This window comes from Perna viridis, chromosome 6 (assembly GCF_037379345.1).
Source record: "Perna viridis isolate PV_CMFRI_1.1 ecotype Kerala chromosome 6, ASM3737934v1, whole genome shotgun sequence".
Classification (NCBI taxonomy): domain Eukaryota; kingdom Metazoa; phylum Mollusca; class Bivalvia; order Mytilida; family Mytilidae; genus Perna; species Perna viridis.
In genome coordinates, this window is record NC_142450.1 from 28598129 (window position 1) to 28615324 (window position 17196).

Sequence of the window (17196 nt, forward strand, 5' to 3'; positions counted from 1 at the left end):
GTAGAGAATAAAGATGAATACTCAGTCATCATTTAAATATGTATTTAACAAATTAAAGATTATGTCTTGATGACCATGCGTGTAAAATATTTTAAGATAAAACTGCAAAAAACAGGAAAGGTTAATCAGATGTATGTATGTTCTACGCAGTCCGACTTGACGTCACGTGACACCCATGATGCTTTTACCAGATCGGGGAGCAGTTCCGAATCCCCTTACGTTCATAAAAAGTAAATGTTTCTTTTCTTGTAATTATTTTCGAAAATCGATTTACATGTAAACAACATGTAAAGAACATTTTCTTAGCATTGTTTTTTTTAATCTTTATCAATGGCACATAGGATCAGATAAGGAAATTTATATAAAATAGACAGGCTATAGATTTACATGTAAACAACATGTAAAGAACGTTTTCTTAGCATTGTTTTTTTTTTTTAAATCTTTTTCAATGGCACATAGGATCTGATACGGAAATTTATATAAAATAGACAGGCTATCATTTAGTTAGATTATTTCTTTTTACATATACATGTAGCACAAAATTAAACTTTTCCTGTAGAAGTGATTTGATTCCGTTAAATCTTCACCTGGATTAGGCAAGGGATTTTGAGGTTTTTAATGCAGCTTCCTTACATACGGCTATAATATATATCTTTAAAAATGTCTTTTATCGACCTTTCAGAATTGCTTATATAAATGGAAAGTGGTCACATTTTTTTGAAACTGCTTAAACATCAAAAAATGAGTATTCCAAAATCATATAACATTTACATAAAAACGTTTTAATTATAATAAAAAGAAACCATATTTTAAAAGTATATCAAAATTGTTATTTAATCTATTTAAATAACTTTGTGACTTTCCAGAAGTTCTTTAGATTTAAGAAAAAACGCATTAAACGACCGGAACTTTTTTGCTTGCCTTATAAGCATAAAAAAAACTTTTTAGTCACAAAAACATATTTATCTATTTTTGTTAACCTAAGATCGTGGTTGATTCGGAAATACTGTTTTTTTAAACGCAAACACGCAGGAAAAGGTATAAAATCGTCAACTTAAAAGTATTACAATCGAATAAATTTGTTTATTGTTTCCAACGAAAAGTTGCGGAGCTTCCATGTTTTTGGGCTGTTCAAGTATCAGTCCGTACGCCCGTATCTGTGTCCGCCCGTTCGTCGGTCGTGCGTCCGTCATAACGTCTTGTGGCTTAAGTAACGCCCCTGTTTTTTACCGAATTATTTCAAAATTGAGTGAATGATTAGTAGCAATAATATCTTAGGCGTTTTTCACAAATATCGGTCAATTTGCAATATATTACTTGGATACATAAATGTACATGATTGATTTTTTTTCTAAAATGTGTAAATATTTGCGCGTTAGGTACTGTGAACGTGCTTGCTAAATTTCTTTAAATTGGTCCCCTTTAATTAGACAAAGTCTATATCGGATGCTAAACCAAAGCAAGAAAAAAAGGTGGAAGACAACTGGCAACCTCACTAGGCAGAGAAAAGCATGTCGTGCAAGACGACAGAGGTTCATTTGGGCCGGAAAGGGGGATCTATTTTATTGGAAAAAGAAAAGTAAGGCAACATTGAGAATAGTGAATGCAAATGGTGGACGCATATCTTTTTCGCTCTTCACTCGGATATTTATTAGCAAAACTATTAATGCTTCATGAAGTTAGAGGTTAATCAGTAAATGCGCATTCATAGAATTTCTTCATTTTTACCCGAGGTTGCGTTTGTTTATGATTTTGATGATTGCTTGATGTGAGAGAACGGCTTATAAAATTGTCAAATGTTGTATGCGGCATGTCCAAAACACTTTTGGTATTTCAGGCATTCTTATACTTGATACAACATATAAAGAGTAATCAAGGGAACCAAGGTTATAGCAGTAATCAAAAGAATGTGATCCAAGGACAAAGACCCTTTGTATGTTGCTGTGAGGAAGATTTAGAATATTAAAATTTGGGAAGGGTTTAAGAAGCACAGCATCGACTTTCACAAAAAGATGTGCATGTTGTTCAATGAAACACTTTTAAAGTGTTGGGGAAAATTGTTAAAAAAATATGTGCTTCACAATAGTCGAATGTAACTTTTTCTAAACACCGCAATATTGGGGATGTTTTTTTCCGAAATATAGTGGTGAAATCAAGTCAATAGATAACTTCCGTAATTTGGTCAGATCATTTGTTGGAAGATATATTTATAAGTCATGTCGCTTCGTCCCTTGTCTATATCCCTGCTAATATCCAACTTTTCTAAAGGTATAAATGGTTTGAACATATTGTTTGGATAAACACTTGTCATGAAATGTTTAATTTATTTCCATTCAAGAAAGCGATGTCAAGTTTTCTAAACCATAGAACGTTTTCGGAGGAATATCTACGAGCTCACTGTCGTTTATTAAAAGATGTCTCAGTGTCCCATATCGCACAAAACTTTCTGAATTAAGTTCTTGAATAAAGTTTTCACTAACATAATGACATTCTTCGACAACACTTTTGGCACATGCATTAAGTTCATATTTCTACACGAGACATGCGTTTCATTGTTCATAAATCTACATTTATCAACTTTACAGCAGTACTAAATTCGAAGTCCAAAGAAAACTATGAGTTTGATAACACATTGTCGTAGATCTTTTAAGTAATGTTCGCAAGGGTGAAATGTTTAATGCCTTCATATGAACATCGTGAAACAAGGAAATTTGCTAGTTTTTAAAGTACACAAAATTATTTAGAAAAACAGCATCAAGGGAAACTTTATTCAAAAATGAATTGGAGGTGATGCAAAATTTCCGTGGTGACAAAAAAAAGACGAACTAATTGGATGATTTGGTTTTGTATTTTGTTAAAGTTAACTAATTCTGCTATAATCATTGAAGTTGGAACAAAATAATCTCATAATCATGCCAAATTTACAAAATCTTATACTGTATTTTACGACCTCTAATGAATGTAATGACGGCCTTACGTAATGTAATAGGAGAACCAGTGGATTTGTAATAGGATAAACAGAATGTTATTTCTAGTCCTATTTACATGTCACCATAGTAATAAACACATTTGATATTATTTGGATGACAATATGCAGAGAGTTCCTTACTTATAATGCCGCTTTTCGTGATTGTATTTTTTTCTTTACGCCATTATCTTAGACTGATAGTTAAAACTTTTTCTGCCACATACAACAATTCTAAACTACATTATTTTTGACTGATAGTCAAACAAAACTTTTTCTGTCACATACAACAAATCTACGTTGATTACGACTTTACGAACAACTGTCAACATTTTACGATCATGATCAATTAGTATATAACTTATATGTTACTTTTATTCAAGGTACATGCAGTTAAAAAAGTACTACATGTATTGAAATCATTAAAATACCATTTATCCGATATGATAAACAGATCTGAGGAAGTATAAATACAATGCTTTTTTCGTAAATGAAAGCAATAGCTGAAAAATATATAATCAATTTTTCGAATTATAAAATATAACACTTCGGCATGATTTTGGAGGGAAAGTGTTTCATTCAGTTGAGACTTCACGAGAGGGAAATATTACACCAGACCGGACACAGTAATAAATGGTGATAAATGGTGATAATGATAGTCTAAAATTAGAGATGGATGGTGAAGAAAAAACTATTGACCAAACTTTACGACAAACGTGATGACTTTTCATTCCGAATTGTCAACTTTCCTTTCATCTGTGGCAACGTCCCTTCAGCACCTGCATATGGAGTTTTGATATCACAACTCATGCGTTATATCAGAGCTTGCCGAAATAACGCAGACTTTTTTGTACCGCCCTAGACTTCATACAATTAAGCTTTTGGAACAGGGTTATGTTGCTACGAGACTGAAGTCATCACTACAGAAGTTTTATGATCGTCATTAAAAAATCGTGGACTGTTACGGAGTATTCATCTAAACCATGAAACCCGATTTGTCTAACGTGTCATAGTTTTCCTTTCCTCTTTCCTCTACCCCTCTTGTAGATTGACTTTTTATTAGCAACTCGGCGAGTGTTTCTAGAAAAGAAGGGGGCGCTTATCCTTCCGGTGCACCTAATCCATATTTCTAGTTTTTTGTAGAGTCCGAGTTGCTCATTTATTTTCGTTGCTTTGTATGTATTAATTTAGCTACTTTGTGTTCTTTGTCGTGTTTTTTCTGTTTCCATGTCTGGTCTTTGTCCCCGGATTGCATTCTTTCGATTTCAGCTAGAATCTTGGTTCCATGGATTCCTGTTTTACAAAATACTACATTATACGCATGCCATATGACCATCTTTCGTCCAATTAAAATACCGGAACTTAATCTGATACAAGTATAAGTTTTCCAAAGCAAACTGCTCACCGACATTTAATCTTTTTTGAAATCGTTTTAAAGGTGCAGGATTTGTTTTTCACACCTGTAGTCCATGGACTGGGATGGTTCACCGTGCACCCCTACTCATTAACTTAATGGTGATTTCCAAAATCCGTTAAACAAAAGAATTTCAATTATATTTTAATTAAGTTATACACCTGCGTCGACACCTTTGTCAGGGATCGCAGAACCATGTAAGGATAAAAGAAGCCCCCAATGCTATCTTTTGGTGATTAAGTCTGCCGGTCTCGTTTATTAATATAATCCAGCGGCAAAGAAAGAACGATACACATAGTGTCACTACTCCTGTTCAAGTCTTTAAAATAGTGTGCAAAGTAGTTTTGTATTCAATACGCAGAGATGTATGCATGGGGAAAATGAAAAACAGACAGAAAACAAGAAGAACTTTTTACTTTTTTAACACGATTGTTGCACCCATACACAGATTAGTGGGCAACTCTGCGTCATATATACAAGCTCTTGTCGAAGATGCATTGATTTTTCACGTGTAATCATTTTTATTATACCCAAATGGAGATTGAGAACCAATGACGTAGCACTTCCATATATGGTAATTGAGTGTTACTTCCTGTTTTCATTTATGCATATCAATTGGGTCGTCGTGAAAATACAAATAAATCATTCTAACTTATTTTGGGCGCTAACCTGATATAAAAAATTTTCTTACACTCATATCTAAACATACTATAGTTTAATAAAATATTTTTATCACGTCTCCTTTAATATTTTGATTAGTTAAAGACTCCGTCGAAATGGCATGGTTTATATTTTATAATGGAATTGAGACATTAATTTATCTACATTTTTAAGACAGACATGTCGTGTCGTTCAGGACGGCATCAATTGTCTCAAAATAAGTACGCTACCCTGAGCCATTTTAAGAGTTTCTTCTAATTGGGGAAAGCAAACAATATCATATAAATTATAAGATGTTCATCGACCGGATATGATTGCTGTAGGGCAGTTATAACCTTACAGGTCACGTTAGTCCTAGAACAATTTCACTTATATGCATCTTATAATATAGTTTTACGAAATTGCGAGCCCATGTAAATTACCAAAATACACTAGTACAAAAATGTAGTTGTTAGTAATGAATAAAGATAAGTATTTCCCAATTACCATTTCTCTAATTTTTTTATTAATGAAGTATAAAAATTAAAATGAAAAAGCGATTTTTCGGATATTCACATTAAGAACATCATGAAAATAGAGGGAAAATCATTTCGAACGAAACAAGCAAAAATAATTAAGTAGAATTTAATTAAGTAGCATATATGACGTGTAGAATTTTACATCAAATCTTACGTTGAAAATGCGGCATTACAATTCAAAAATTTCTGTTTATTTTATATCTGTGATACGTAAAAAAGCTGTAAATAAACTTCGAACATGTTGTTCTTATTCATTTTTGCCAAGGAAGGCTATTTATAGCATGAACTTGACTTAGAGATCGTCAGCAAGTGGGATTCAACCGGAAGTGGATATTGCCACATGGAACCACCTAAATATTCTGCGGTCTGTTCTCTTTACCATCCCCTTTTCCACCTTGCAAATTTACGTCAGTACATCGCTCCGCCGCATCAATATGTGATGCTTTATTTTTTCGTAAGAGATGAAAGTATTATGACGTCAAAGCTTTTGTAATATTTGTTGAATTACAATAATTCTATGATTATGTGCTTATTTTAAACTATTTGAATTTTGTCGTAGTGAGGAGGACTATTTTTTCTAATTGACCTGACGCAGGTACCTCCAATAACCGAAAATAATATGGCGTCGAAAGACAAGTGACTGACGCCATATTGATTATTACAGACTTTTGTTAGGTACATGTGTATCTAGTAAGTGCTGGAATACTAATAAAAAAAACCTCATTTGCAAGTGTGTTTAAATAACACACTGAGCAATTATACCACCCAAAAACGTGTTTTATTGAGGTTTTCCGATTTTCAATCTAGTTTTCGGTTAATACCGATGTTTTTGGTTATTCGAGCAACCCGGTCGAACATTCACAAGAAGATGTCGGAAGTTTTTAATGACGGATTCTTTGGATCTGCAATGTACTCTCTTTGAGTTTACAGTATATTGTTAATGTCTACCATTACAAGATGGGTCCTGTAGGCCTGAAAGTATTATTTTTTTGTCAATCTTACCAAGGAGTTAAATACAGACTGCTATCGTGACTGTAAAAATCTATTAAGAATGTCGGGAACGTCTAATAACGGATTTTCGGAGCTGCAATGTACGCTTTTTGTGATGTACGAAAAACGTAGTTACAGTTTTAATGTTTATGATTACAGTGAGGGTGGGGGAGTTGGCATCCCTCCTTTTTATTGAAAAAAATATTTTCATGTTTAAAATTGACAAAAATGGCAAATAATGTCCTATCACCCCCTTTTTCTGAGGAACCCAAGCTGCCACCCCTCATCAAGTGTGTGGATCCGGCTGTGCCAGATCCTGAAGGTTTGAAAGTGTTCTATGTATAGTGTTTGTAAATTACAGGTATTTTTGTGAACAATTTTGATAAAAACTATTTTTACATATGCTAAGAGTTTTCAAGTTGTTCTATATTTTATACACATTGTACTGTTAAATACATGTAAATCCTATATATATCATGTGTGTTTGATTTGATCCCAATTTAAAATGCAAGCAATGTGTACATGTACATGAATAAACATACAAATGTACATGTAGCAAACAATATGTAGTATCTAAACTAGAAAATCAACATTTGAGTCGTGGAATTGTTAAATTAATATGATTTCAAAGCAGATACATAAACAATGTCTGTTTCAAAGGTAAGAATGAAAGGCAATATAATTAAAATTGCTCCCTCTTTTTTCTATGTCACATGAAGTTATGCGACAAAGAAAAAAGGAGGAGCAATTAAAATCTAATCTGAATTAGATTGGGATGAAATGAGGCCATGTGGCATATTTTTCACATTCAGTAGTTGATCTTGAGTTATAAAAAAGAGGGATATCTAGTAATAATTAGGTATTTATATGTAGCAAAACAAACTTTTAGAGCATAAAGAGTCCCGCTTATGACATTCCTGCTGAAAATTTTCCTAAATATGTTAAAAATGATTTGATTACATTTTGATTGTATTAGAAATTGCCCCATTCTAAAATTTCCAATCATTATCATTGTGGCTGACCTGTGGTTTAAATACCCTATATCACACCCCTAGGCCCAGATCTATATCGCATACTTTATATCACACCCCTAGACCTATATCGCATACTTTATATCACACCCCTTGTAGAGTTCATTTCCACCGTTAAACCAAATATCATTAATCATCATTTTCGATTATCACTTTTCCATCCACTGTTATTGTTTACTATTTCGAGTACTTCCGTTGTAATTTCACGATTGTTTTTCTGTGTTGATTTGGTGGAAATATTATTAATTTGGTGAGTTTTTTACTTTATCTTTGTATAAATATACTTCCGATGGTTAATTACATACATTTTGATAATTAGATATAATTTTTGTAGGTTTATTGACTTTAATTTTAATGTTAGGCAGATTGATTTTCGAGTGCACCGCAATTTTTCACTGTATGTTGGGTGCCGATCGATAAATTATTTTCTCAGTGAAGCTTAATAGCGATTTAATTAATTAAATCTTAATTAAGTTATTTTTACATATTGTATTTTCATGCTTTTGTGTCATTTTCTATTGATTTTCTATTGATATTGTATTACTATTGTGTTTGTATTTTTTGTTTTGATTGGTTATTTTCTTGGTTGACGACATAGGTACATTGTATTTCGTTTTTCTATTTTCAGTAAATCGTCAACATCGTCAACATCGTCAACATCATCTATATTTTTGTTCAGCTAATGAAATGTACTCTCTGGAATCTCTGGACTCTCTGGTTGTTGTCATTAAAGATGTTACGCATTTACTTATACATTTCCACGCCCATTTGCTAGCCAACACATTATTTACAAATTAATAATTTATCAAGTGACAATGGATGACAATACGGAAGACTTAGTAGAAGCTAGTAGAGAAAGAAAGCTTACGGAAAAGGGATTGATGTATTCCATGAATCTTTATAGAAACCAACGTACTCGTCTTATAAAATCATTGACAATCCTAAGTGGTGAACTTGAACGATTGATATCGCAACCAGGAGACGTTGATTTGGTCCGACCAGTGTATTCTAAGTGGATAGGTATATACGAGGAATTACTAGAGACACATGATAAGTACCAAGCAATTTTTACTGACTTGAACGATAAACAAGTAGACAATGCTTCGTTCCAGGATAAAAATCGAGTCTTTCTATCAACAAATCAATCAGCAAAGGACTGGTTTATATTGAATAAAGCGAAAACAATATCGCCGCAACATATAGTTCAAGATGATCAGAGATCACACAGATCCGGGAGCGTAAGATCGCACAGGAGTTCAGGTGCAAGGTCCCACAGAAGTGCGAGATCTAGTAATGCAAGTCATATATCCAAAGCCAAGTTAATGGAAGAACAACGTAAGGTAGAATTGCTAGCAAGAGCCGAAGCGTTAAGTGAGAAGAAACAACTCGAGGAAGCTAAGTTAAAACTTAAAATTCAAGAAGAAGAATTGGAAATAAAAACGGAGCTTAAAGTTAGTGACGCTAAATCAAAGGTGATAGAGGAGCTGGAGAAAAGTATGAGAGACGACGATTTGTTAGAATTTAAACTCAATAGACATGAAAATCTAACTGAAGTATCTTACAATCAGAAACCTAGACAATCAGAGGCAACACGTATGAAAACGTATGTACAGGAAGAAACGTCACGTTTAAATCCGCAAGCATCTGAATGGATTCCAAGTAAGTGTACGCCTAGGGTGAAGAACTACGACTTAGTAAATAGAAACACACCTGTCGTTCCGTCAGAAAGTATTTCAATAGTCCGCGAGCTTAATAAGCCGCAAATCGACATACAGAAATTTGATGGCAATCCTATGTTGTTCAATGGATTTAAGAGACAATTTCAAGCTAGAATTGAATCGAATACGGCTTCCTATGATGAACGTTTAACTTACTTGTTACAGTTTACCCTTGGAGAGCCACATCGTATTGTAAAAGGATTTTCTCACTTGGATGCGGAAACAGGCTATACAGCGTCAATGAATGAACTTCAGGACAGGTACGGTGAGCCGGATGTGATAGCTAATTCGTTCGTTAGAAAGGCTTTAGATTGGCCCGTGGTTAAGCAAGATAACCCCAAAGCGTTAGATGACTTTTTGATATTTCTTACCGAGTGTTTGTATGCTGTTCAGAACGTCGATGAGGTCAGGGTGTTAGAATACTCGGACAATATGAAAACTCTAGTTCGAAAACTTCCGTTCAATTTACAAGACAAGTGGCGTAATATAGTGTATGAAACAAAGTCACAGCGAAGAACTTTGTTATTTAGTCAACTTGTAGATTTCGTTAAGAGAGAAGCAAAAAAGGCTAATGACCCTATTTACGGTAAAGACGTTATGCGTACACCCTCGTCGGTAAAGAAACTTCAAGAATCGAAATCCTCGTCTTATGGTAGTCGTAAAACGTTGGCCACGTCAGTTGAATCTAACTCTCAAAATGATCGTAACGATAGTACGGACTCAAAACCTAATGCATTTTCGAAACCATGTGTTTACTGTGGAAACTCAAGTCATTCACTGAAGATGTGCGACAAAATTACAAGTAAGTCTCTTAAAGACAGATACGATTTTCTCAAGTCTAAAGGTTTCTGTTTCGGTTGTCTGAAATACGGTCATCAGAAGGTTGTATGTAGTCAGAAGGCAACGTGTTCCGTGTGTAAAAAGGGTCATCCGTCAATTCTTCACGTCGATTCACGTAAACAGAAAGTAAATGAAACTTGTAATGACAATTCGGTTAGAGATGTTACTAGTTCTGCAACGTCTACAGGGGCTGGAGATGTCGTCCAGCAGGCACTTCCAATATTACCAGTAAGAATTAAATGTGCGAAAAGTGACAAGTTTGTTGAAACTTACGCTTTTCTTGACTGTGGCAGTACCGCAACGTTTTGCTCAGAAACTATCATGCGCGAATTGAATGTCGAAGGAAAGAAAACGAAACTCGGTTTGCTTACAATGACACAGACGGAAACGGATGTGAAAGACTGTTACGTAGTTAGTGGTTTGGAAATCAGTGACTTAAACGGTAATAATGTTATATCCTTACCGACTATTTTTTCACAGGAGAAATTACCAGTTACTAGTAGTGATATCGTTTCAGTAAGTGACATTTCAAATTGGCCACATTTGCGTGATATTCCATTACAAAGGATTAGTAACGATCACGTTGGACTCTTAATCGGAGTTAATGTTCCTCGTGCAATGGAGCCGTGGAGTGTGGTACCGTGTGCTAATGGTGGACCTTTCGCGGTTGAGACTGTGCTTGGCTGGGTAATAAACGGTCCGTTGAATGTTTCTAGAGATGAAAATACTTCTTATAATTTCGTCAGAGCCAATCGCATCAGTGCGTCAGTTGTGTCCGAGAATCGTATAGACGTTTCGCTGGAAGATCAAATTCGCAATCAGTTTGACTTTGACTTTTGTGAAAGGACTATTGATGATGTCAATTCGCCTTCCGTAGAAGACCGTAAATTTCTAGATAATGTTTCAAGATCGATAACTCTCGAAAATGGACATTATATTATAGACCTTCCGTTTAAGTCGAACGAAAACGCGATGCCGAATAATCGTAAGCAGGCAGAACAGAGGTTGATGTTACTGGCTAAGCGTTTTGAAAAAGACAAACACTTTCAAGATGAGTATGTAACGTTCATGAAAAAAGTTTTAGGTGAAGGATATGCGTCGGAGGTATCATCAGAAGATTTGTTAAAGGACGATGGTCATGTATGGTATCTACCACATCACGGTGTGTATCACCCACGTAAGAACAAGATCAGAGTGGTTTTCGATTGTGCGGCAAGATTCCAAGGTACGTCATTAAACGAACGCTTACTTCAAGGTCCTAATCTTACGAACAGTCTCGTTGGAACATTGATTAGATTTCGGCAAGATGACATTGCAATAATGGGTGACATTGATTCCATGTTCCATCAAGTGCGCGTGCCTACTGAAGATGGAAATTACTTAAGATTCCTATGGTGGAAAGATGGACACACTAACTCGAAACCGATCGAGTATCAAATGAACGTTCACCTTTTTGGTGCCACGTCGTCACCGAGCTGTGTCAATTATGCGCTCAGACAAACTGCAGAAGAAGGCAGAGGTCATTTCAATGATAAAGTGATAGATACGGTATTGAGAAACTTTTACGTGGACGATTGTCTTAAATCGGTGGAAATAGTTGACGGTGCTATTACGTTAGTTCAGGATTTACAAGCGCTTCTTCGGAGAGGTGGATTCAGGATAGCTAAATGGATTAGCAGTAGTCGAGATGTGATGCGATCGATACCGATATCAGATAGAGCCAAAGAAGTGAAGGACATTGATTTAGATCAAGAGATTTTGCCGATCGACAGAGCGTTAGGCGTTCAATGGTGTGTTGAAACCGATACTTTTCAGTTTAAGATATCTCTTCAAGACAAACCGAAAACCAGACGAGGAATCTTATCAATGGTCAGTAGTGTGTACGATCCGTTGGGATTTTTGGCTCCGCTTAATTTGAGACCGAAAATTATTCTTCAGGAACTATGTAAGTTGAGATTGGCATGGGACGATCCGGTACCCGACGTACTATTACAGAACTGGGAGATTTGGTACAACGATTTGTCGAGACTTTCTAGCATCAGTGTGCCTCGTTGCTTCAAACCACCCGATTTCGGAAACGTGTTATCTGCTCATCTTCACAATTTTGCCGATGCCTGCGAATCGGGTTACGGTGTATTAAGTTATCTCAGACTTGAAAATGTCGACCACGAAATTCACTGTTCATTCGTAATGGGCAAGGCTAGAGTTACGCCATTGAAGCAAGTTACTATTCCCCGGTTGGAACTTACGGCAGCGACGGTCGCTGTTAGGACTAACAAGATGATTATAAGTGAACTCGAAATTCCGATAGACCATTCGTATTTCTGGATTGACAGTATGTCCGTTCTTCGGTATATCAACAACACAACCGCTAGATTTCAAACATTCGTAGCGAATAGACTTTCAGTTATTCACGAGGGATCGAATATTAGTGATTGGAGATATAGTAATACGAAGATGAATCCTGCAGACATATCGTCTCGAGGTGCATCTGCTAACGATTTGCTAGAAAAACATTGGATCGACGCACCGGCGTTCTTGAATCGGCATCCGGGTGAATGGCCTAGTCTACCTACAGAAGATCTCGGGAACATCGACACGGAAGATCGAGAAATAAAGCGTGCGAAAGTTGCTACAGTTGTGTTAAGACTAAACAACACAAACATTGACATTATGTTAAAACTTTTCGAGCATTATTCCTCATGGTATAAGTTAAAACGTGCCGTAGCTTGGATAATAAAAGTGAAAGAGCAATTACTGAAGCGTGTGCGTAAACTACAGACAAGAGCAGATCACAGGATTAGGCATAAACTGACTTTAAAAGATCTTGAAGAATCCGAAAACACTATTATAAGTATTGTGCAGCGAGAAGCATTCCGAAAGGAAATTGGTGCTTTGAAGTCAGGAAATCCGAAAATTCACAAGGACAGTCGCATAAGAACTCTTGATCCTTTTCTTGATGGAAATTTATTGCGTGTCGGAGGACGCTTACATTCTTCAAACTTACCAGAAAACAGTAAACATCCAGTTATACTGCCAAAGAACAATCACGTGTCGAATTTGATACTTCATCATTTTCATATTCTTTTGAAACACAGTGGTCGTAATCATATGTTGTCAGCGTTGAGGCAAAGATACTGGATAATTAGTGCTCCTTCCGCCATCAGAAAGATAATTTCCAAGTGCGTAAATTGTCGTCGTGTAAGTGCTAAAGTTGGAGAGCAAAAAATGGCAGAATTGCCAGAAGATCGTGTGTTACCGGACGATCCGCCTTTTACTAGAGTCGGTGTGGATTATTTTGGACCTTTTGAGGTTAAACAACGCAGATCTAGAGTTAAACGTCACGGAGTGATATTTACATGTTTGGCCAGTCGGGCAGTTCATTTGGAAATCGCTTCATCATTGGACACTGATTCGTATATTAACGTTCTAAGACGATTCGTTTCTCGACGAGGACAAGTTTCACTCATAAGATCTGACAACGGAACTAATTTCATTGGTGCGGAACGGGAAATGAAACAAGCTATTGACGAATGGAATTTACATCAGATTGAAAGTTCGATGCTTCAAAACAGTGTTGAATGGAAATTCAACCCTCCTAGTGGTTCCCATTTCGGAGGTATTTGGGAAAGGTTGATTCGTAGTATCAGGAGAGTAATTTCAAGTGTGATCAAGGAACAAGTTCTAGACGATGACGGTCTACATACACTGATGTGTGAAGTGGAATAGCAGACCTATTACTATGAACTCTGACAATCCGAACGATTTAGAAGCATTAACGCCAAACCATTTGCTTCTGATGAAATGCAAGCCGGTTCTTCCTCCTGGATTATTTTCTACGACTGACAATTACTGCAGACGTAGGTGGCGTCAAATTCAGTACATGTCCAATTTATTCTGGAGTCGATGGTTATGTGAATACCTACCAATTCTTCAAGAACGGCAAAAATGGAACAATGTTAAGAGAAATTTACATGTTGGAGATGTAGTTCTAGTAGTTGATTCGAACTCTCCAAGAAATTCTTGGCCTATGGGACTTGTACATTCATTGATTCCTGATCGTAATGGACTAGTTCGTCAAGTCAAAGGTAAGATTGGTTCAACCATACTTACCCGTCCGATTGACAAACTGTGTACAATTTTAGAGTTAGACTAGTTTAGGGTATTATGTATACTTACCTAGTAGGGACATTTTGAGATATGTTTCATTTGTTATTTTGACATTTTCACTTTGATTATTTTGTGAGGGTATTTCTTGTATTTTTTTTTTTTTTTGGTTTATATTTTTTTGTTTTATTGTAATTGCTCGCTATGCTTCACAATTAAGGGGCTGGTATGTAGAGTTCATTTCCACCGTTAAACCAAATATCATTAATCATCATTTTCGATTATCACTTTTCCATCCACTGTTATTGTTTACTATTTCGAGTACTTCCGTTGTAATTTCACGATTGTTTTTCTGTGTTGATTTGGTGGAAATATTATTAATTTGGTGAGTTTTTTACTTTATCTTTGTATAAATATACTTCCGATGGTTAATTACATACATTTTGATAATTAGATATAATTTTTGTAGGTTTATTGACCTTAATTTAAATGTTAGGCAGATTGATTTTCGAGTGCACCGCAATTTTTCACTGTATGTTGGGTGCTGATCGATAAATTATTTTCTCAGTGAAGCTTAATAGCGATTTAATTAATTAAATCTTAATTAAGTTCTTTTTACATATTGTATTTTCATGCTTTTGTGTCATTTTCTATTGATTTTCTATTGATATTGTATTACTATTGTGTTTGTATTTTTTGTTTTGATTGGTTATTTTCTTGGTTGACGACATAGGTACATTGTATTTCGTTTTTCTATTTTCAGTAAATCGTCAACATCGTCAACATCATCTATATTTTTGTTCAGCTAATGAAATGTACTCTCTGGAATCTCTGGACTCTCTGGTTGTTGTCATTAAAGATGTTACGCATTTACTTATATATTTCCACGCCCATTTGCTAGCCAACACACCCCTAGACCTATATCGCATATCCTATATCACACCCCTAGACTTATATCGCATACCCTAAATCACAAACCTAGACCTATTTCGTGTACCCCTAGACCCATATTGCATACTGTACAAATGTATATCACACCCCTAGACCTATATGGCATACTGTATATCACACCCTTAGACCTACATGTATATCGCATACCCCTATATCACACCGCTGGACTATATCGCACCCTTAGTCATTCATAATATGCACATCATATACTGCATATCACTCCCCTAGATCTACATATATATATGGCATACCCTATATTACACCCATAGACCTATATGGCATACCATATATCACTCCCTTAGATCTACCGGGTATATAGCATACCATATATCACACCCTAGACCTATATGGCATACCATATATCACACCCCTAGACCTATATTGCATACCTTATACCACAACCTACACAGAAGACACATGAAGGACACAGTCAATTAAGGTAGAAATTCTGTGTCCATGAAAGTGGATTGAAAATATGATGGATATCAAGGCAGTCAAAAGTAGACCTTTCCTAAGAGCTTATTTTCAGGGACATGCATTCATACATGTACAATGTATTAGGTAAGTGAAGGTATACAGAAGTTTGTTCATATTCTTCCAATGTACACAATGATTTAAAATATGTCTACTGTAAACATTGCTAGTGTAGAACAGTTGTCATATGACTTAGCAACATTTGCAGTTTACATATGTATGTGAACAGGAAATTAATACTGAAAACTGCAAAAATACATGTGCATGTACTCTAACTATGGTTACTAGCATATGCAGTACAGTATTAATTAAAGATTTCATACATGAAATTATGATATTTGTAATATAACAATACAGGTATCAAATTTGTTATATACTTTACAGTGTGACATTAATTGCTCATAAATAAATCAACATACAGGGACGGATCCAGATATTTTGAAATGGGGGTCCAGACATCATTATAAATAATCAAGTAACTAGAAGCCATACATGGGAGAAGCCCTAAAGCAATATCATTAGTAAACTTTCCAGTTTCTGTATTTAGAAGTTTTGTCTAGTACATGAAATGACTTTAATTTATTGTTTTAAACTCACCACTTCAAACCACTTTAATGATCTTCCTGGTTATGAGGGGATGTTGTTTTAACAATGACCACCTGTAAGTCAGGTGAAAAGTAACCTATTCTACTCTTACTTATGTTACTGTTATTAACAGTTAATGAAACAAAGATGTGCTAATGAAGTACACTGTACTACATTTTTGTAAATTTGTTATGTTTTATTTAAGATAAATTTGAATAATTTTAGAGAAAGAAGTGTTTATTTTTTCTTAATTAAGACAGCTGATAGAGATATTTTAGGAATAACATTTCTGAACACTAAAATATAATATATATTTTTTGTATTAACTTTTTATAATGTAGGACAGAAAATATGATGCTACAGAAATGCTGTTTGCAAACTTTTAATCAACCAGTACCGACTAGGTGGCTTAAAAATCAGTAAAAACCTGGGACAATGATAACCACCCAAGTTGCAACCTCTGTTTTTGCCTGATTTTGCACACAATTATATGTACATATAAGAATATTTCTCATTAAGAGGAGGTTTCTGTACTTCCATATGATGTGGCTAAAATACATGTATATTTTCATGCATTTACATATTGTAACATATTGCAATTATCAAAGGCACTGTTATTATTTTTTCCTTGGTTTCTTTTCAGTTGTAATCCCTTTTATTTAAAGTTTCACTAGATGTAGCGAGAAGAAAGCAAAAGCAAAATGGACTATTTTCGTGCTGGGACACTATTTAGGCATGAAATAAAGTTCATGATTCTCAAGTGCTGGTACATGTCAACATCTTTTAATAAAAACTATAAATATAAAGTCTGATTTCGTAGCACTTATTTGTTGGCAAGACATAAGAGTTACTTGTATTTTAATATACTACATATCGGTGAAACAATCATGCAGAAAAAATGAAAGAAATGCACATACATTATTGAAGGCAGACAGGTATAAAA

General features: G+C 35.0%; 1 protein-coding gene across 2 annotated transcripts; it reads left to right on the top strand.

Annotated features, from left to right (window-relative positions):
- Positions 1-7679: 7679 nt before the first annotated feature.
- LOC148614377 (uncharacterized) lies at positions 7680-15116 on the top strand. Of its 2 annotated transcripts, XM_088588510.1 has the most exons (3): positions 7680-7828; positions 8207-14628; positions 15007-15116. In XM_088588510.1, the coding sequence occupies exon 2, from the start codon at positions 8394-8396 to the stop codon at positions 13863-13865; it is 5472 nt and encodes a 1823-aa protein (XP_088444636.1). In that variant the 5' UTR covers positions 7680-7828; positions 8207-8393; the 3' UTR covers positions 13866-14628; positions 15007-15116. The 2 variants fall into 2 exon arrangements, with proteins under 2 accessions (XP_088444636.1, XP_088444635.1); XM_088588509.1 differs by having other exon boundaries at positions 7680-14628.
- The last annotated feature ends 2080 nt before the right edge of the window (positions 15117-17196 follow it).